General features: G+C 43.6%; 6 protein-coding genes across 6 annotated transcripts; 1 reads left to right on the plus strand and 5 right to left on the minus strand.

Moving 5' to 3' along the window:
- Positions 1–889: 889 nt before the first annotated feature.
- On the minus strand, positions 890–4126 carry EAF01_007112 (uncharacterized protein; the record flags this gene model as incomplete). Its single annotated transcript, XM_038915366.1, has 3 exons — positions 890–2409; positions 2459–3998; positions 4115–4126. 3 exons carry the CDS (start codon positions 4124–4126, stop codon positions 890–892), a joined length of 3072 nt encoding a protein of 1023 aa, XP_038769004.1.
- A 616-nt stretch (positions 4127–4742) lies between these two features.
- EAF01_007113 (uncharacterized protein) lies at positions 4743–8768 on the minus strand. The gene is made up of 5 exons (XM_038915367.1): positions 7802–8768; positions 6843–7729; positions 5620–6778; positions 5464–5564; positions 4743–5412 (listed from the first exon to the last, which is right to left on the minus strand). The coding sequence occupies exons 2-5, from the start codon at positions 7507–7509 to the stop codon at positions 5267–5269; spliced, it is 2073 nt and encodes a 690-aa protein (XP_038769005.1). The 5' UTR covers positions 7510–7729; positions 7802–8768; the 3' UTR covers positions 4743–5266.
- A 4664-nt stretch (positions 8769–13432) lies between these two features.
- On the minus strand, positions 13433–15331 carry EAF01_007114 (uncharacterized protein; the record flags this gene model as incomplete). The annotated part of the gene is made up of 3 exons (XM_038915368.1): positions 13433–14686; positions 14771–15213; positions 15271–15331. The coding sequence occupies 3 exons, from the start codon at positions 15329–15331 to the stop codon at positions 13433–13435; spliced, it is 1758 nt and encodes a 585-aa protein (XP_038769006.1).
- A 455-nt stretch (positions 15332–15786) lies between these two features.
- EAF01_007115 (uncharacterized protein) lies at positions 15787–17025 on the minus strand (the record flags this gene model as incomplete). The annotated part of the gene is made up of 2 exons (XM_038915369.1): positions 15787–16418; positions 16479–17025. The coding sequence occupies 2 exons, from the start codon at positions 17023–17025 to the stop codon at positions 15787–15789; spliced, it is 1179 nt and encodes a 392-aa protein (XP_038769007.1).
- A 1254-nt stretch (positions 17026–18279) lies between these two features.
- On the plus strand, positions 18280–19693 carry EAF01_007116 (uncharacterized protein; the record flags this gene model as incomplete). The annotated part of the gene is made up of 2 exons (XM_038915370.1): positions 18280–18497; positions 18688–19693. The coding sequence occupies 2 exons, from the start codon at positions 18280–18282 to the stop codon at positions 19691–19693; spliced, it is 1224 nt and encodes a 407-aa protein (XP_038769008.1).
- An 18-nt stretch (positions 19694–19711) lies between these two features.
- On the minus strand, positions 19712–20431 carry EAF01_007117 (uncharacterized protein). The gene is made up of 2 exons (XM_038915371.1): positions 19962–20431; positions 19712–19902 (listed from the first exon to the last, which is right to left on the minus strand). Exons 1-2 carry the CDS (start codon positions 20386–20388, stop codon positions 19754–19756), a joined length of 576 nt encoding a protein of 191 aa, XP_038769009.1. The 5' UTR covers positions 20389–20431; the 3' UTR covers positions 19712–19753.
- Positions 20432–20434: the final 3 nt, after the last annotated feature.

Here is a 20434-nt window from a genome sequence, read left to right on the forward strand (position 1 = left end):
TATCATCAACAAGCATATTGTAAGCTGTGGAAGGTAGACCAAGACGAGATTTAGCGAATCAATCTGGACGCTCACGAACTGGAATTTAGAGTCAAGAGAAGAATCAAGAATCGAATCCTCAGGTTCTTTAGTCCAATGGCAAACTAATTTAACATTCCAACCGCTATCCAAGAATTAACGCAGTAAGGTAACAAGATATAGACTGATCGCAGAGCACATGAGACAAGAGAGAGTATATTCCCCGGTGAGTATAAGGAAGGAAATCGATTGGTAGATTAGCCTAGCCAATATATCTAATATATCTAATTCACTTCATTCGGATTTGGCTTCAACATACACACACTAGCTGCTGCGTACCACCTCTTCCTCCTCCTCATTTCTACCACTCAGCTATTTCATCTCGCTCTATCCATCCTCTGCAACCACCCCCTTCCCGTAATATGCGCATAAGAGCATGTTGGCACACGAAAGGGAATGATATGACTTCCTATCTTCTAGTAATCGCCTACTAAATCATCAACAATCGATAAGCACGCTCATCCCAAATCAGCACATCCACTGTTTTGAACTTAAGCAATAACTTCAGGCCAAGCCACTTCTTCTCCGAAGCACTGTTTCAACCTAAGGCCCAATTGAAAGGATCATGATATTCATTCTCCCATCCCAATACCTGCATATCCATTTGTGGTATAGTTTAAATTTCGTTGCAATCACCGGCCAACCATGATATAAACATCCATTCCAACGCCATTCGAAAATGCAATGATTCCTCTCCTCCCTTCATGCCGTTCTAACAATCAATAAATCTCCACCCCCAACTGGATATCGACGAAACCTCATTGTCCCATCGCTCCCATCGTCCCTCGCCTGTGCAACTGAATGCATTGCTCTAAGCTTTTCCTTTCATCCAATTCTGCAAAAATGTCGCTAATCCCTTTCTTTCCGGACTCTCCACCATACTCTTAATAAATCCACTACCATCTACACCCATGCTTGGGAAGAAATTTCCCTGTAAATGCTCCACAAACATATTTCCAGTCTTCATATAGATGACCTGTTCCAATCCAGCCAATTCGTTTAAAACGCTCTTGGATTGCGCATCGACCAATGGTCTGAAGTTTGGATCGCGAAGAACTTCCCAACAAACCGGGTGAAAACGTTCAATGAGAAAACTATCAAAGCCGGGAAACGTTGGTTGAGGGGAAATAGGCGAAGTAATGGGCTGACCTGGAGTCGCAATTGTTGGGCCACCCCAGATCTCTGCCATCTTTGTCATGACATTAAAGGCAATCTTGCTGGCCGCGAGATTTCCATTTTCATTGGTGACTGTTTTCGCCAAGGTTATGACTGATTGAATAAGGGGGTCAAAGAAAGCTTGATTCTGCTCAGTGACAAGCACAGAACCGAGCTCGTTATTCAAGATGACTGTTACGAAGGTCAAATATTCTCTTCGCAATTCAACGAGTTGAATTCCATCATCTGTTCCAGTAACCGGCTCGCTTAGGCTAGCAAAAACTCGTTGGAAAAGTGGTGTCAGTAGGGAGTTGAGAACTTCATGTATATCTTTCTTAAATCCAAACACCACTTGATCCAATAATCGTAAAAACATGGCGATTTCTTCTTTGGAAGAACTTTGGGATAACAAGCCATCGATCCATCTCGGAAGGAGAGGTAGCATAGCAACTCCCATGACTCCCATAAGTCTAGAGAATGAAGATCTTGCTGCATTACGGACCTCGAAAGAGGCCTTGAGTGCCTCGAGTGCAAACAAGATTGCTTCCGCGGCACGGCTGAATTCAATGGTTATCTCTTTGGCAGGTGCTTGTCCAGCCCTCTTTCCTTCTCCAGGGGACCAGTCAGAAAATCCATGGGCTAACGATCCAAGAGCGAAAACAATATGATGAATTTGTAGAATAGCTTGTGTATTACCCGACTTAGCTTGCTCTAAGTTTCGCTCAATGTCTGAAAATAGAGGATCCATGATTGTTCTTGCATAAATAGCTTGCTTCTCTATTGGCGTTGAGGTTGTGGATGAGATACAACCAATTGCCTCATAAAGGTTGAGTTGGGCATTGAATGCAACATCCGCTGCATCATGGTTGCCATCATCTGATGACATGTCATCATCATTTTCCCTTGGTACTTCTGCCTTCAAAGGAAGAAGATCACTGATTGATTGAATGATTGTCTCGGCAACATTACCAACTTGACCTCTCAAGTGTTTTACAAATCGGTGAAATAGATACCACGAACGTATCCTGACTCGTGAATGACTATGGTGCACAAAACTGACGAATTGTTCGAGAACTTGAGGAATATATTGGGTTTGATTCTCAAAGAACGAACAGTATCGAACGCAAATTTCCATATATTGGAGTGAAATGGCAGGATGATTGAATGAAGCGATGCCTATTTACAATTAGTGGATTCTCCTGCAAAGGTGCTCGCACAATCTTACCGGATTCGACCATTTTAGACATCATGACGATCAAACGTTCGGCTGCGACACTGGATGGCTGGCTTTTGGCATAAAGACCACCATTTACGAGCGTAAGTTCCCCAAAAAGGTACATTTCGTGTAGTGCAAGATCTAAATCACGCCAGTCTATCTGACCGTTCTGCTCGTCGAGTCTCTGGAATGTACTTCCAATTACGTTGCTCAAAACATCAACATACAAAGCTTCATCAACTGCAGCAATAGTCTTTTGGAGAACCTGTAACCTTTTTCGAAGCTCTTGGAATTCAGCCTCATCTGTTAGTTCATCCTCATCGGCGTATGAAGAAGTGTCATCGTATCTCATTTTTTGTATGATCGCATTGAGAATAGGTGTCAACATAGCGGAATATGCAGGTGGTAATGGTTGTGCTTTGCGTAAGAATGTGTTGAGCTCTGTGAGAGATGGTATGACTGTTGCGCATATCTCGTCATACTCGTCAGAGAAAAATCTGAGTAGAAGTGGAAGGAAAGTTTGCAATAATTGTTCTGCTTGTGCTCGAACATCGGGTTCGACTTTGGTATCCTCGAGGATTTTGACAAGATCTGAAACAACGTTGTTGACCAGTTTTGCAACCGCTTCCGCAAGATCGGTATCATAGCTAGAAGTGTTCCGTAAGTCGTGTAGGGCTGGACTAGCAATGAGTTGCGACACGACTTCTCCAAGATTTAAGAACAGAATCATTCCTATCTTATCAGAAGGTTTCATCTTCTTTGCCACAATCTCTGTGAAGCAGTCTATGGCAGCATCCTTGACTTTGTCTTCACCACCATTAGGGTTTCGGCCGACCAATGGAAACAACAGATTCAAGATATCCTGATTTACGACTAAAGAGATATCAATCCACGAGACCCATTTACCAATAACCTTCAATGTCATTTCAACGATGGCATCGTTGTTGCCTTGCCAGTATGTGAGGATTTGTTGAAAAGAGCCTGCCACCGTATGTACATCCCGGGCACGCACAAGGTCCTTCAACTCGACGTTTCGTTTTGTCTCTTCCCCAGCCCTGGCTATCATCAAATCGGCAATCTCGTCATGAATGGAGCTTAAAAGCCGCAAATATAATACAACTCCAGAAAGATTGTCCACTGATCCATTCTGATGACCTGCGAAGCTTAAGAAGTCTCTTATGAAACTTTCCCAGCCTTCCTTGTATAATGACGAGAATAAAAACGTCAAGGTTTGTGTGAGCTTGTTCTGTAAAGCGGGTGGATCGACTTCGTTTCCAGAGGCATAGGTTCTTCTGACATAGTCATGCAGTTGTTCCTTGAGCCCACGCAAGCTCTGATCGTCTATATGTTGAGTTTGAATCGCATTGTTGACGATATCCAATGAAACCAATCGGACGACTTCGGCAGCTTTTGGAGCTCTGGTGAAGAGGTTAAGGCATGCTTGTAGGCTCGAGGTGTCGCCTCGGACTTGAGTGAGATATTGAACCGCTTGTTCTTTTAAGTTTGGGTTGGATCGAGGGTCCCATGCGATTTCGATGGCTTTTTCAATCTGTAAAAGAATGGCAAATTAGTACAGATGTTCCATCCTATATAACCAAACTTCCATTCTCGAGCATCACCTCCGCCAGCGCAGAAGTTCCCGGAAGCGGTGTATCAAGAACATACCTGGGCGTCCATGACTGCTGTATTCCCAAGAACTAAAACTTGAGGTTACAGCAGACAGAAAGGTTTAGGAAGTTCAAATGATCCACAATTATTGTAAAGTAAATCGCATGTACATCTGTAGCATTCTTTGAGACTCCGCTATCGAGTCATAATAACTTTTAGATTTATTCGTTGAATGGTTGGGGACGAGACAAAAGCTTGCAATGGAAAGAAGACTTGATGCACGATTGTACAATTGTACGTTGAATCGTTTTTGAGTTTGTATTCTGAGCTCTTTAAAAAATAGCTTCTGTTGCCAGTTCTTTGCAATATGATGTTGGAAAAGTTCTACTGAAAGCGGTTCTGTCGAAGATGCTGCCCCACCACAACACACAAATCTGGAGGTAAGGCAAGGTTTAATTTCAGCCTTTCGCTTGGTGACAAGATGACACGTGAGAGACGGCCCCTATTTTATCCGGATTCAGTCTTCAGTTGGGTGCTTGTTGCTGGGTACTATTGAAGAATTCCCAAGAGGCTTTCGGATGAATCTGGGAATACTTGAGGGAAAGAAAGTCGGCATTGGATATATAATTTAAATTCACACTGTATACCTTATTTCAATCAATCGTATCATTGAATGCATTTAGGAATATTTCAAACTATGTTCATTAATAGTCTATTTAAGTTAAGGTAATAAAAGAAATCCTAACATGTCATTATGATAAATATCATCAGACATGTACGTCAATTCCTCATTTGACACATTACCCTCTGCAAATTTTTTGATGCTGTTTCAAAATCTGTCCAGTATGTATGTGATTATCCTTTCATCATGCTTTCAAAGCTGGGATCAATAATGAAAATCCACGATAGAAAACGCCTGCAATGGAATCTAATCCCCAAACTCTATCAGGCGTCGCGTTTTCGACGCACGTAAATGGTGATTTTGATGCAAATGTACACTCCGGCCATTAAAAAAGCTAGAAGGGCCAAGAGATCAAGAGGAAGAAGAACGCCCGCCAGTAGGAACCCCATCCATGCTTTACGTAGCCACCATGTTCCGTCGGGATCATGAGAAGCTTTTGTGAAATCAGAACTTTGATGCGAACTTTTTGATGTGTTGTGAAAGGTGGATTGATCTTGATTGATATCCTGACTCTGATCTTCATCAGGTCACTGGAACGAGAATCCACCGGGAAACCCTTGAGGAGCGCCCCGAGCGCGACCTCCCTGCGGCATACCTCCACCGAAACTGTGGAAACCGCCTCCACCTCCACGGCCACCTCCCATCTGTGCTCCGAACATTTGCATGAGGATTTCTATTGACAAGGTTAGCAGTGTAATTTGGAATGTCAACGTTGTAGACTAACCTGGATCAATATTCATTCCTCCCCCACCACCTCCCATACCGCCTCCAAAGCCATCCATTGGATCTTCCAAGTCTACACCACTATCGTATCGTGCACGTTTCCTGAAGTAGTATGTTAGACTGCGCGGTAATGTCAGGAGAAACAGATCAAACTTACTCAGAATCACTCAAGGTCTCGTAGGCTTCTCCAATATCCTTAAATCGCTCCTCTGCATGTGGATCGTCCCGGTTCTTATCCGGATGATGGATGATTGCAGCTTTTCTATAAGCCTTCTTAATCTGGTTATCATCTGCATCCTTCTCAACGCCAAGAATCTTGTAGTAATCCTTTCTCTTGCTCTTCTTCAACTCGAGTTCAGCTCTGCGTACCTCCCTAGCAATACCAGCGTCTGAAGGATCTTGTTCTTGCAATTGCTTGAGTTCGCGTACAGCTTCCTCCCACTGGCCAGACTCGCCAAGAGCAGTAGCTTTTGTCTTCTTTGCTTTGGTGTATGAAGGGTCAAGTTGAAGAGCTTGATCACAATCCTCAATAGCAGCCGCAAAATCCTTGAGGCGAGATTTGCACAAAGCACGATTTTGAAGTAATTTGGAGTTTGTTCCTCTGTTTGTAGGGTCGAGTGCGAGAGCTTCGCTGTACTTTTCGATGGCATTTGGGTATCGTCCAGCCTTGAACTCCGCGTTTCCGTCGGTCTTCAACTGATCAACCTTCCTGACTAATCTTAGATACTTTACTGCGTCTCTGTAATCAGGATCGCATGTCAAAGCTTGTCGGAAATGCTGAATAGCCTTTTCGTTTTCACCCTGAGAGTATAAAGCTCTGCCCCTCAAAACAAGCGCCTCGGGATCTTGACTATTCCCTCGTAACAAGGACATAGCAACATTTTGTGCATCTCCCAAAGCATTGACATTGCCCATTTTTAGATAAGCCTCACCTCGCATCAATTGCCATTTGCGTGGCTTGGGTACACCCATACCAAGTAATCTTTCTGCCTGCTCAATAGAGTGTATTGCCATTGATCCAGTTCCGTTCTTAAGTGCGTCTACTGCAGCCGCAAGATGTTGTAGCATAGCTTTAGCTGGAGCCATGTCTTTTGCTGAAGGTGGTGGTTGAATGCGGCCAAAGGTATCCATAGCCTCTTGTGGTAATCCCATACTGATGTAAATTCGAGCCAATCGTAGGAGTACTTTGTGGTTGTTGGGATCAAGCTGGTCAGCTCGTTTGGAATCTTCTAAAGCCTGGTAGTATTGGCCAGCAGCCATATAAGCAGCAGCACGATTGTTGATATAAGTAGATGATGTTGGCATCGTTTCGACAGCTACAAATAGTATAAATATCAGCAGTTGTCATGTATTAAATCCCTTCGAAGCGGAGGCACGAACCCTTGGTGTATTCTTCAATAGCTTTCTTGTACTGCTTAGCCTTGTAGTATCTATTTCCCGAATCTTTGAATGCCTCTGCTTCTTCTGGGGTTGGTGGCGCTACCGCCTGAGGACTTGTTGGATTTGATTTGTGGGCTGGTGGGGGAGGGGGTGGTCCCTCTCCATTAGCTGGAGCATTGTCACCATTGGGTGCACTTGGCTGAGGAGCAGGCTTTGGAGCAGACTTGGAAGAAAGCTTACGAGCAGGCTCTGCTGGTTTTGATGCGCTTGCTTGGGTGTTTGATTGTGAATTGGTTGCAGGTGGTGGGGATGAATTGCGAGCGCTGGCAGGAGAGTCAACGTCAATATCCATAGGTTCCGACATCCTGACTTGAGTTGATAACCTCCGTAGTTGATCTGGCGGGAGGTTTAAAGGATGAGTAGTGTTTGGGTCGAAAGAATTTCGCGACGGGTATACACTCGACTTTGGTCGAATACGGCTGGATTTTGTTGAGCCTGATTGTTTTTCCTCTGATTTAATATTTTCCTCTTCTTTATTTTTACTTAATCGTGAGTAAGATTTCTTTAGTGGGGATTTTGAGCGAGGCGAATCCGTTTGAATCCCCTCCTCGTTATCTTCAGGTTTCTTTGGTTTTCTTGGTGTTTTTGAAAAGAGGTTAAAGGACATTGAGAATAGATAAAATTCCCGCTGGGATGACCGTTGGTGCGTGTAGCCGGTCTGACGAACGATTGTGGTTGGACCGACTTTGAGAGCGAAATAAAATATAATATGATATGACGAGTTGGTTTTGATGTAATGGCTTATAGTGAGTGAAACCAGTAGTAATAGCCCTAGGTAGGTTGTGTGTGGCGTGTGGTGAATATAAGTTTTTTTCCCTAGCTAGAATCTTATAGAACCTCTTAGAATATATTCAATAAGAACATGAACTTCCCAACTCCGTTTGATGCAGCATACATACAACACAAAACCAGACGTCAAAAGTCCATTTTGTAGGAGAGAGAGAGAGAGAGAGAGAGAGAGAGGAGAGAGAGAGAGAGAGAGAGAGACGGAGGGAGAGACGGAGAGACAGAGAAAAGGAGGAAAAGTAGAAATGAAAGGTAGGAGGAAAAAGTCAAAGTATTTATGAACAGTTGGGGGTCATTTACTTTTCGGGGTTTCGCTTTCGCCTTTGCTTTTTTTGCGATTATTGTCTCTCTTTTTTCTTTCTTATCTTTTTCGTATATACCTGGTAGCCTTCTTCTCCGTCTTTATCCTATTCTTCTCCTTGAAATTGTTGTCTTATGGGGAGGGGTCGAACAAGCAGATTTGTTTGTTTCTTGAAGTGCGTCCAAGGCTATTTTCGGTATGATTGAGGAACTGAAAAGAAGTCCACATATGATAAGAGAAGGGGAGTGAAGTGTAGACCGTGAGAGAGAGAGAGTGTGTAAGAGAGTTATTGAGAGGAGCGCGACAAGATATCTAAGATGAGAAAGATGAGCGAATAGGTGGATATGATCGAGGTGGGAAATATAGGTAGAGAGAGTGAGAGAGAGATTGGGGAGGGGGGGATGATAGATGGGAATAAACACAAAGAGTTTTCGACCTCTTAGATATCTACAAAATAGAGTGGTAAGATATGGAGGGTATGTATGTATGTATGTATGTATGTAGGTAGGTATGGTTTGTATGGTTTGTATGGTTCGTATGGTATGGTTTGTATGTACTCCGTATGGGTGTATGATATCAATCAATCAAATCAAGAGCCCATCCCAAGTTGCTACCAGTTATTTTACTCTTCCTTTCTTTTTTAGTGCTATCCAGATCTTCCTTTGCAGGGCATCGACTTCCAATAGAATTTTTTGTGGCCCCTGGAATCTTTACACTTTATTCGTCCGTGCTGTCATCCTGATGCCTGCTGAGTACGGAGAAGTCGAGAGAGTAAATTTTCGATTTCTAATGTTGTACTACGTTCCCGAATATCCTACCAGCCTACCTACCTCTCTTGCACATCTTGCTCAGCCATCTCAATTCTGTGACGAACACTTAGCTTGCAGTAGACACTTTTCCCTTTCCTTTGTTAAACCTGTGGGCTCTTTGCCTTTTTGGCTATTTCTAGAAGCTTCTCATGCTGGTTTGACCTGCTCATATCTAAGCAGCACGTTTTTTGATTAAAAAAAATCAAAATCAAGGGCAAAGCACCCGCGGCGTCCGACGGTAAGGTACGGAGTAAGGGCTCTGTCAGTGTCATATAAATTATAGTTCATCCCAAGTGGAGAATATATGATAATGGGATTAGCCCTGATCAAGTTGAGGTAGAGAATAGATCAATTGTTGATAACGTGATGTATGAGGTAGAATTTACTAGGTAGGTATGTCTACAGCTTCAACTGATACTACTATCGGTTGTTTGATTCTGTTTCTCGCCACTTCGACCTCTCGAGATGTATGTGATTGACTTTCCATTCTATCCTCTTTCCATCTTGTGTTTACAATCAAATGGCTTCCCAGCCTCCAACATATCCATCCACCAAGATATCCCCCTTCATTTTTACCCAACCGACATCCAATCATTGGATTATCCGATGGCGGAGTCTCCAGTTTTCTATCTCTCTCAGATTCTCAGCCTTGCTCCTGGATCAATCAATACCCAGTACCTACTCATACATGAATGATACCGGCCATACTCGGCACTCTTCCGAGGCGGGAGTACCCTCAAGGATTCAGAGGTTAAAGATGCGCCGCCGAGTCATATCGTGGCAAACAGAAAGAGAAAACGGTCGGTTGATGCAATGATAAGAGGAAGTTGGGTTTGAAATCCGAAATGAATTATTAAACGCTCGCAAAGTGTAATCAATCTCGTTTGTTGACATCTGAAACGTTGTTGGAGGTTGGTTGAACGGAGCAACGACTCGGACTTTATTTCCATTGGTGAAGCACAAATCGCCCCTCGAAGACGATGTTACGATACACGCGCCAATCCTGTGATTTCTGATGACTGATTTCTTGGAAGTAACCTTGACAGGAAGTTGTAAAGTATAACCTACAGAGTGCGTATTTGATCGGCAAGACCCCATTTCCATTCTTGAATGCTCGGGAAATGTAACAAACAGCAATGCAATGTTTCCCTCGTCTTCATTCATTACGGGCTCGAGTATCGTATTCTGCGAAAGTCCGCACAGTGAATCAGAATGAGACAAAGTGTGTCATTTCATAAGCCATCGTGGAAGTATCCATTTTCATGCAACCACAGTCCCCACGGCGGAGCCTGAGTCGTGCACTGGAGATCACGCCCTCGTGGCTTGAAAGTTGCAGATGATTGAGACCTGTTCATACCGTTAAAAGTTGGATAAATGCAATCTAATGCAACGTCGGCTATGTAGTATGGACCTCCGATGTACAGTACTTGCTGTACGGAGTACTCTGATACCTAATTATAATACTCATGGGCGAGCCTCACAATGCATAATTTTGGCTTTGATGATGAACCTGTTGCGGGGCCCCATGAGCTCCCCCATGTCTTTCATTTCACCCGAACAGTTGCCTTTATGAATCCATCAACAAAGCTTACCTACAACCTGAGTACTTTGTACACCAAGCAATTTCTTATCTTTTCTCATAAAGTCCTTGTTTCAAAGCTATTTGCAAGCCAATCTTAGCATCACGGAGAGTCCTCTGCAAGTTCATATTAATAGTATCATTGGACACCTCGGGTGCTGCAGTCTCTCAATTTCGCCTCCCTGCTCCCTCGTCACCGCCTATTTAACCTTCACGTCGGCTTTTTAGCAGTAACAGTCATTGTAAATAGCTTGAAAGTCAAAAGACAGTTCCCCTTTAAACTTTCCCAGCTGACGCTCTTCCAACCCTGAGATCGACGGTGAATCACACTTCGCCCGTCCATGTCTCTTGCGCGGCCGCACCCTACATACTCCACCATTCAAATAGTGAAAACTGCCACAGGTCGATCCCAGACTGGTTATCTGTCCAAGATCTGGTTTCTTGAACAGTTTGAGAAATGCATAGAACTTTAGTATAACCTACCTAGGAGCAATAATAGTAATCCTACTTATTGGGATAAGGCCCGTATGATGGAAAATAGAGATCTCCAACATAACATTCAAGAGCCTTAGATTCAACGTGTTTGAGTATAGTCCGACAGCTAGTTCACGGTTGAAAAGTGTACAGTTTGAACTAGCTATGCAAGATTGAAGAGGGTTATAAATCGAATGCCATATAAAGGGTTTCCCATATGGGCAGATTCGGCCCCACTTCATGGCACCGAAATTCAACCTCAGCCTCAAGATTTGCACATTCCACGTGAAGAAATGGAAAGATTGTCAAAATTGGCAAATCTCACATAACTACTAGTTCTTGTTCTTTTCAACGTTTTTGATTACAAAATATTGGAATGTTTGGTGACAACGGATTTCCTTTGGCACATCACTTCACTAATCTCGCAGTCCGTTACCCTCGATTCGTTATCAACGCTTTGTGACACTCACAAAATGATGGAAAAAGATGGACTGAAATAGGTGACCGAGACATTTGGTCTCGAACAGCATTAGACATCTGAGCCGGATATCGCAAAAGTTGAATTAATCGCTCGAAAGCACTTCAACCTTCAAGAAAATGTAGCTTCTGTCATCTTCGCTTTTATGCTGAAGAGGCCTTCAATAAATTTTACAAAGTTGAAACTGCAAATGGAATCTTCTTATTTTGTGTCACATTGCCTGTCATTCCCTTCCAAAAAAATTAAAAAATTAGTGAGGTAGCAACTATCAATTTCGTTCGCCAGATATTGGTGCCTCAAATTCTTGCGTTTGATAATGCTAGCAAAAACGAGCTTGGTTCGAATGGATGTTAATGAATATGCCACCCGGTGACAACTTGAGAGCTTGAGAACGAAGTGAGGAAATTATCCCGAACTCCCAAACAGAATCTGATCAAACAGATTGCACGATATCAAATCCTGCTTTCAAGTCACAAGTTCTCTGCTAATGGTAACGTATCTGTTGTACCAGAACCTCAGCTTGTAAACGGGAATCTGTCTTGCAGAGTATTATCAGCTAGTTCCAAGAAACACTATAAGACTCACGACAGCTGTTGCTTGCCAAAGGAGAAATAGTGTCAACGTTCTTCGTCTGGGGAGATCACATCACACGCGATATACCCCGAGGGCCATTCGCCAAGAGCAAAAACTGACTACATACTCATCTCATCTTAGTACTTACCGACCAGGAAAAAGATCTTACAACGAACGACGATGAGGACGAGATTTAAGACGCGCAGGACACTAAGATTCTCGCCGCGAGACTTCTCAAATTTCTACCTGGTGTTTTCCCTACCACTGACTCCATCCCAGAGCAATGCGTACTCTTTTACACGACGATTTATCGTTGCGGAATATCTTAGTAGATAATGATGGCACTATTACCAGAATCGTAGACTGGGAGTGCGTCTCTACACTCCTATCACGGAAAGCCTACGACTTCTCCATGTATAGGTGATTACTTCAAGTAGAATCATAAGTTATAACTATTCTATCCTGTGTTGCTCAATCTTTTGTGATCTCCTTTACTGTAAGATATTGTATCAGTGGTTTAGTTTGGTTTGGTTATTTTCTTTGCAGATACGTCTCTGATGATAATTGGTCATTTTCATTTGAGGAATGATTGTAATGTATCTAGGTTGGGGAGGTACGTACAAACCCCCTGATCCCACTCTCGGCGTCAATGAAAACTACTGAAAGATGCATTTTGCACTTCGTTACATAATTGCAGGGTTTCGGTGCATATAGATCTGCTGAAAGTTGAAGCTAGCGATTGCTGATATATATAGCGAATCTCAGAAAACTGATCTGATAGGCCAGAATCCACAACTCCAAATCGAGTCGTGTCTCTAGCTCACCGTTGACACACGGATAATTAGACAGCCAAGCAGGGAGCAAAAGAGACCGACTTGGTGAATAACTTGGTTAGCGACTTCGTTGAACAATTCAATTCAAAAAGTATGAAACTAAACCGGACTAATCATGTCAAGTAAACCCAACAATCCCCAGCTCGATAGGTCAAACCCCCAAAAATAGTTGCATATCTAATAAGTGGCGATTTGTGGGCGGCGTGATGGAACAACACAGCTTGATGAGAAGACATGTCATAAAGCAATATACGCGAGTTAGGAGCAATGAATCCGCCATCCGTGAAATGCTAAAGTCTGGATTTTGCTAGATCTATACTCAATCTATGAAAGCTAAACCGCGGCATGCCGGTAACGATCGCCCGCTCGCTTTCGGCTTTTCAAATCGGATGTGCAACAAAACCATGAATTCACTGAGAAAGTTTTATTGCGGATCTGAAAGAAACGGGCATCGAAGACGGATTAGCGACCGCTTCGACTGAGATCATTGGACAGTGCTATCTTGGTAGGCCAAACTTCTCGGCACTCTAACACTAGCTTGATGCAGCATATAGGTAGTTACAACAAAAGTCCGATGAATTTTGGGGATAGATTGTGAAATTATGAGCAAGTTGGGCTATAAATCTGGGGATTTGTATAACTATATTAATCAATGCCAACATAATAGTCATCAACTACCACAACTCTACTAGCAAGATCACTTCTTAAACCTTTCCTCGCCCTCCAGAATCACCTTCTCCATCTCCTCGAAAGCTCCAAGAGCACTCCCATATTTCTTCCACGCCTCAGGTCTATACCCCTCATCTATCCTCTCAATAGCACCCTCTTCTTTCCACCTTCTTCCTATTAATTCATCGAAACTTTCCCCTCCCCATTTCGCCCCATTTCCACTTCCAATCTTTCCCCTTTCTTTCTCGCTTCGCTCTACACCCCAAACGGCTTTATAAGCACCGCCCAAAGCACACGCGTTCCCTCCAACATCCAATCTCCATACCCCCTCTACCCCACCCAGCACCTCGCCCACAATTTTCGCAATGGCCGGATTATGCGAGCCACCACCTACAAGATAGATACGACGAGGTTGAGCTGGTATATCCTTCGAAGGTGAAGTAACCAATTTCTGCGAGCGAAGACGTAAAGAAAGGATTTGAGATTCTACAATGATACGAGCATCCGTTTCTGGATCATATGGCGTTTTGGCTTCATTTAGTGTATTGCCTGGTGAGGATTCGTATCGGAAAGTGCCGGCCCGAACATTTGGCACGATTTCTGGGAGAGGAAAATAAAGAGCTAGTTTTGCTGGATCAGAAGGTGACTCTTGAGCGAGAGGTGGGGTTTCTGTGGCCGCTTTGTTGAAGTTGGACCATGGATCTGAGGTTTTGGATATGGGGAGAGCATCTCTAATTTTCTCGCGGGCGAGACCTCCGTTCTTATAGCAAAGCATGAACATGTAGAGACCCGCTGTAGTAGGATGGTTGAAAAAGTGGTAAGCAGGATCTGGGACGTAATTGGGGGTTGGCATAAGGAAGGTTGTGGATGTTCCGAGGGAGACGATAGCGTCCATGGGGCGAAGAGGGAGGGCCAAGATTGTGGCCGGATTATCGCCGGTGAAAGGAACGATTCCACAGTCGGTGGGGAAGTTATAGCGAGATGTGAAATACGGGGATATAGAACCCATGCTTCCGCCGCCATCTTCTCGTACCTCCCCAAGTTTGGATTTCAAGGAAGCAAGACCATCGGAGCCAGCTGCAAGGGTGAGAAGAGGCTCGCTCCAAGATCCGGATTTTATGTCCCAGAGATCCATGCCGCAAACATCACTAATATCAAAGGGAGCAATTTTCCCAAGGAATAAAGATGCGAGGAAAGATGAGACGAGGGTTATACGAGAAGTACGGCGGTAGACCTCTGGATACTTTTTGTGGAAACGCATGATTTGTGGCCCCGTGAATCGCTGTCAATATTGTTAGTTAAAGCCAATCCACCTACGCATAATTCCTGCGACATAACGATCGAGAATTAACAGGACAAGACTAACATGATGGGCTTTACTCCCTGTAACTTCTGCTAGTTTCTCCTCACTTCCCAACTCCCGATCAAAAGCATCACATTCCTCTTGCGTGCTCGCATCTTGCCAATTAGGACTCCACGGATGCGCAAACGTATCCTTTAACTGCTCTACCAAAGTCTTTTTCGTCTCCAAAGCTCCTAGTACCTCTTCACCCTTTTGGCTCCAGTAAACACTTCCATGTTGTTGACCTGAGCCTGAAATTCCCTTAATCAAATGGAACGGACAAGATTTTTCCGAAAGTCGTTGAAGAACTAGATCGACAGCTTCGAGCCACATGGCCACTGGTGCGTAAACCTCTCTTTCGGCTTCATTGACATGTACACCTTTTTTGATGCCATATTTGGAGAGGTCGGCATCAAAGTCGACTTTAGCTTCGTATCGGACTTTGAGGGAAGATGATACCACAATTGCTTGAAAAAGAAATTAGAGAGCGGTAAAATGAGGGAACGATGCTCACGTGGACATACCTTTTAGTTGTTGGGTGGAGAGATCAAATCCTAGGTATAAAGATTCATCTTTTGAAGACATGTTTGGATTCGTCGTCTTGATTGAAATATTGACCTGATGGAGAAATACAGTGAATGAATTAAATATTACAAAATCGAAGAGCAAAACAAGAACGAAAGGGCTATTTTATACATAAAGAATCGGACCTGCCTCTATCGTGGGGTTATGGAGAAAGGGAGGATTAGTAAAAGTTGACGTTGGAATAGTATCCACATTTAGCCTGAATGAAAGCCACAAATCCAAGTGGTTCGGGTGTTTAGATGCGCACCAATCAAAGCAGACAATCAGTTTCCATCATAATGGCTCTATAAATTTTGATACATTGCATAGAGTACAATCTTGTAGAAATTTCAACCCCTACGCCAAATTGCTCCTCTGCAAAGACTTATCATGAAGTCTTACACCCATCCTTAACGCCAACTCCAATTCCATGCAAAACTCCACATGATGAATGTTCATACGATCTTCTATATCGACTATAACGTCTTCTTAGTGTCATGACTGTGGGCATGTCCATTGTGATCGTGATCGTGGTCGTGTCCATTCAATTCAGGTTCAGGACTTTCTCGTGGGCTCACATCTCCACTGATAAACTCATCGAAAAGGGAAGGTTTGGCTTCATCTCTTGGTACAAAGCGTACTTTCACTCGTCGAACACCTCGAACCTTTGAGCCAACCATTTGCCTTACACCATCCTCTACTTCTCTAATATCCTCAACTGTCCACTCCTTAGGTACGGCAAGTTGAAGCTCTATTAGATAGTTCTGCCCGGATTTAACACCCTCGACTTCTCGTAATTCCACTTCTGACCCTTCTGTAAGATTGAGCAGACTCTTCTGTACCGCTTTTGTGACAGACTCCTTGACCTCGGAGTCGATTCCCCTATCTGCCAATTCATATAGCGATGATATAGTATTGCCCCATCCAGCCTTGATCACGAGTAATGAGATGAGGAATCCTCCAACAGGGTCCAACCAAGCTGCCTCGTGTAGGAAATTTGCTCCGAGAATCGCGAAAAGGGTAACGATACCGGTGAGGGAGTCAACTCTGTGATGAATCGCATTACTGGCTAGAACTGAGCTCTTTCTTTCTCGTGCTACTTTCATTGCTGTGGAGATTTAAGTCAGCATATGATAAATCAACACACGACTTGCCAATTGCAACTTACTTGCTTGGTATAGGTATTCCTTGACGATGATTGTACCGGCAGCTAACCAAGCAGCGTGTAAACTAGGTAGTAATGGCCCATGACTATGGCTATGTCCATGTGCATGTGCGGCAGCTTCTGCGGCCGCATGGGCATCTAAGAAGAAATGTGCATACAGGATCTCGGAACTATTCAAGCACATGAACATCCCTCCGAAAAGAAGCATGCCACTAACACCCAATGATCCTAAGCTCTCAACCTTTCCAAACCCTGTTGGAAAGAGTTCAGTCGGAGGTTTAAGACTCCAGGAAACTGTTGCCAATGTAAGAATATCACTGGCAAGATCGGTGACACTGTGCCAGGCGTCTGCCAACATAGCTTGAGAGTTGAACATGTATCCTCCTACTCCTTTGGCAACCGCCATCCCCAAGTTCGAATAAAGCCCAATCCGAGTAATCCGCACACCGGCATCGTTCTTATTCGTGGAGGTAAGGTATGTATTATCATGATGGTGATGATGAGAGTGGCCCGCGTGTGAACGCGTTTGAGTAGTTGTGAGAGCGGCCATTGAGTTGAGTAATCTTGGATTGAAGTTATCGGATAATGATTGAAGTCTTGGAAAGGATTTAAGAGGAATGTTGTAAGCTTTAGTACTATAATTGAGTAAAGTGGAATCGAAAGCGGCAGTCCGCAATACTCGGGCAATTTGATATTGAGGTGTCCTTATGTTCGACTTATACCCCAGTGTGACGACAGGCCTTCTTAACGAAAAGCGTCCATGGGAGAAGCAATGAAGAGGCATGGACATAAATAATTTATTTTGGAATTAACCATAAAATAAGAAATGTATTCTAACCGGACAATATCCTTTTCGTATACACCCTTTCCAGGCGTTCATTAAAGGGACTAGGTGCTTTTACAAGGAGTGTTACGGACCACGGTAAGGGTCGATGGATGTACTTTGGACGGAGCGTAAGGAGAAAAAATATATCATAAGCATAAAGTGGAAATGTAGTTAAAATATAATTATTGCTTAGTGAAGAATTAGAAAGGAATTAGCAAACGTTAGATGGTGGTGTGGAGTAAATTTCTACAAGCACAACGAGGCTTTCGTAAGATTGATATCGAATTGCATGAATAAATTCGCAAGCCCACCTTCCCAAATGACGACAATTAACTGGGTATGGACCGTTTTTGGATGAGACGGTAGCCAGCCATCGAAAAGCCATTTGAATGCCTAGATATACTTTAGAAATCGGATGAAACGTACAGGGTGAGGATGTCACTCTATTTAGACATATTTCTTGGCCCTTGCGTGGCCTTTGAATGAATGGTATTTAGGGAATGTCACTGTTGAATATATATCTCCACATCCGTGATATAAAACAGAAACTGCTTGTATGTATATGGAACTTGGGGTAGGTAGTTTGGACCGGGAGTCTTTTCTACCGGCATTCATATAAATACCTAGGTACCTAGGTACTTTGTGTACAGATAATAGTTACTTCAGCGGAATATCATCCTTTGCATACCCGAGTTAATATTCCGAGCTTGAAGACAGCACATGTTCGCAGCGGAAGAAGCGACGATTAGATTAATAATAAGAATGGATACGAGTACCTCGCAGATAGATAGATTTAAGATTGATAGAGAGACAGACGATAGCCTTGCATTGACTAAGCCACTATATCATAGCCTGATCCGCCACCAAACTAATCATGACGTTAGTATATTTCGAATTTCATTTCATTTATTCTATCTACAATCTTTCGTATCCTCGAACGCGTGTCTAAATGCTGAATGTCAGATTCATGACCATCCAATGCGAAAACCTCTCATGAGAATACCCTATACGGGTCCACTGCCCGCTCCATCAATCCTGCCACGAAGCGCAAACTCATTGCCGGGGGCAATTCACGCTCTGTCGAAATTCCTCACTGCCCCGCCTTCACACAACCTTCCAGATGGAGTCAAAGACCCACGATCAACAGTAATTTTGTCAGGAGCCGGCATCTCTGTGGCTTCAGGATTGGCAGATTAGTGAGTACATTGGTTCTTTGGGGTCATTGTTTCATCTGCTGCAACAAGAGGTGAATCTTCTTCTCAGGGAGCTTTTTGCTTAGCGAACAGGGTATATATGATATTGCATATTAACCATCCGGGACTCTATATATCATACAGTGCCAAGCTCACATTGCGTGGACGATTGCTAACCTTCCATCTTCAATAGTCGAGGTTCGAAAGGCACATATGTGTTGAACAAATCATATCGACCTGTTTACTATCATGAATTCATTGCGAGCGATCAGGCACGCCGAAGGTACTGGGCGAGGAGTTTCCTAGGGTGGACTAATTTACACAAAGCCAGGCCGAATCCCGCCCATTACGCTATTAAAGACCTTGCCGATATGAACATTGTAAAGCGGGTGGTCACACAAAACGTTGATTCATTTCACTCGGAGGCACATCCAAATTTGGCAACTGTTGAACTTCATGGATATCTTCGAGCTTTGACTTGCGTCACCTGCCGAAAAGACTTACCTCGAGATGTTTTCCAAGAATCTTTAGCAAGATTGAATCCAGCATGGGCGGCATTTCTGGCCGAAATACTTGAATCCGGAGCTTTAACTACGGAAGACCCAGAAGACCGACGAGCAAAAGGCTTGAAGGCAAATCCTGACGGAGATGTTGACGTACCCGGAGCACCATATGACACCTTCAGATATCCGCCGTGCCCTCATTGTCTTGAAAATCCTCCAATCTTAAAAGATGGATCACAATCGATTGTGGAAGTTGATGAAGAGGGAGCTTGGCAAGCTACGAGTACAGCGGGTATATTGAAGCCCGCTGTGGTCATGTTTGGGGAGAGTATAAATGCGCAAGTAAAGGAAGCTGCTGAACAAGCGATAGATGATTCTGGAAGGCTGTTGGTATTGGGAACTTCGCTTGCCACATACTCTGCTTGGAGATTAGCACGACGTGCTCAAGAGAGGAATATGCCTATCGCAATTTTGAATCTGGGCGGGGTCAGAGGTGAGGAGGCATTCTTTAAGAATCTCTCTGGTGGCCAAACTGGGGAATTTGGTGTGAGAGCCGAATTGGGAACTGATGTAGTTCTACCTGCACTTGTTGATCAATTGAATCGGATCGGCTTCACGTCTAGAAAAGACGACGTTCAAACTCCTTATGAAGCACGACAGAAAAATAGCGGTATGTTCAAGGACATGCTATCGTAGGAATACATCCATCAATCTTGTAATCTTGTAAAGTAGACCATTTTTTGTACATAAATCTTCTCAGTAGAATCCCGAGGGCACATTGCTCTTATTCTTCGCGTTTTCGGGAGCCTTCATTTTGGTCTCTGGAGCGTCAACATTTTCTGGTTTAGATTTCTCTGCGGGAGACTGTTGTAACGCTGCGTCTTCTCGTTCGATCTCATGTAAAACTATATCCAGACACATTAGAATTATGCCCCGAGAATTTAATCATGAATAATATATGTACCTTCTTCCCATTCCCGTTCTTGTTCTCGATCTCCAACTCCGAGAAGTGCTTCAACGTCAGGCTTTTCTCCATTTCTTATTCTTTGAATAATCTCTTTCAATACTCCAATTTTGGCATCAGCGCGGCGATTGAAAGCTGTGTATTCATTTCTTAAGGCGATCATCTGAATTGACATGGATCCAATCAGAAGGAAGATCCATATGAAGAAAGTCGCAGGATTCCAATCTTTAGATTTCGGCTTTTTGCTTACGGCTCGTTCGCTTTTTCGAAATGGTTTAGGAATCATATTCGCCCAGAACGAAGCCTGAGTGACGCTTTGAACGGCATATTGGCGAAACTGAGGAAGAAATAATCGTTGTTGAAGAACTGTGCTTCTGATAGCGGGTGGCGCAGAGATCAGCCTTTTAATCATCGTTGATTTGTTCATTGTAACCGGTATTTGAATATTGTTGTCAAGACGTCAATAGGTAGAT

The sequence above is a fragment of the Botrytis porri genome (genome assembly GCF_014898465.1).
Source record: "Botrytis porri strain MUCL 3234 chromosome Unknown BPOR_009, whole genome shotgun sequence".
NCBI classification, from domain to species: Eukaryota; Fungi; Ascomycota; class Leotiomycetes; order Helotiales; family Sclerotiniaceae; genus Botrytis; species Botrytis porri.

Excerpts from the sequence above, each read along its gene's own strand:
- EAF01_007113 (XM_038915367.1), bottom strand. The coding sequence starts at position 7,509 with ATGTCCTTTAACCTCTTTTCAAAAACACCAAGAAAACCAAAGAAACCT. Across the intron at positions 6,779-6,842 it reads TATTGAAGAATACACCAAGG|CTGTCGAAACGATGCCAACA; the intron begins GTTCGTGCCTCC and ends TACTATTTGTAG. Across the intron at positions 5,565-5,619 it reads GAGACCTTGAGTGATTCTGA|GAAACGTGCACGATACGATA; the intron begins GTAAGTTTGATC and ends ATACTACTTCAG.
- EAF01_007117 (XM_038915371.1), bottom strand. The coding sequence starts at position 20,388 with ATGAACAAATCAACGATGATTAAAAGGCTGATCTCTGCGCCACCCGCT. Across the intron at positions 19,903-19,961 it reads AGAACGGGAATGGGAAGAAG|TTTTACATGAGATCGAACGA; the intron begins GTACATATATTA and ends GTCTGGATATAG.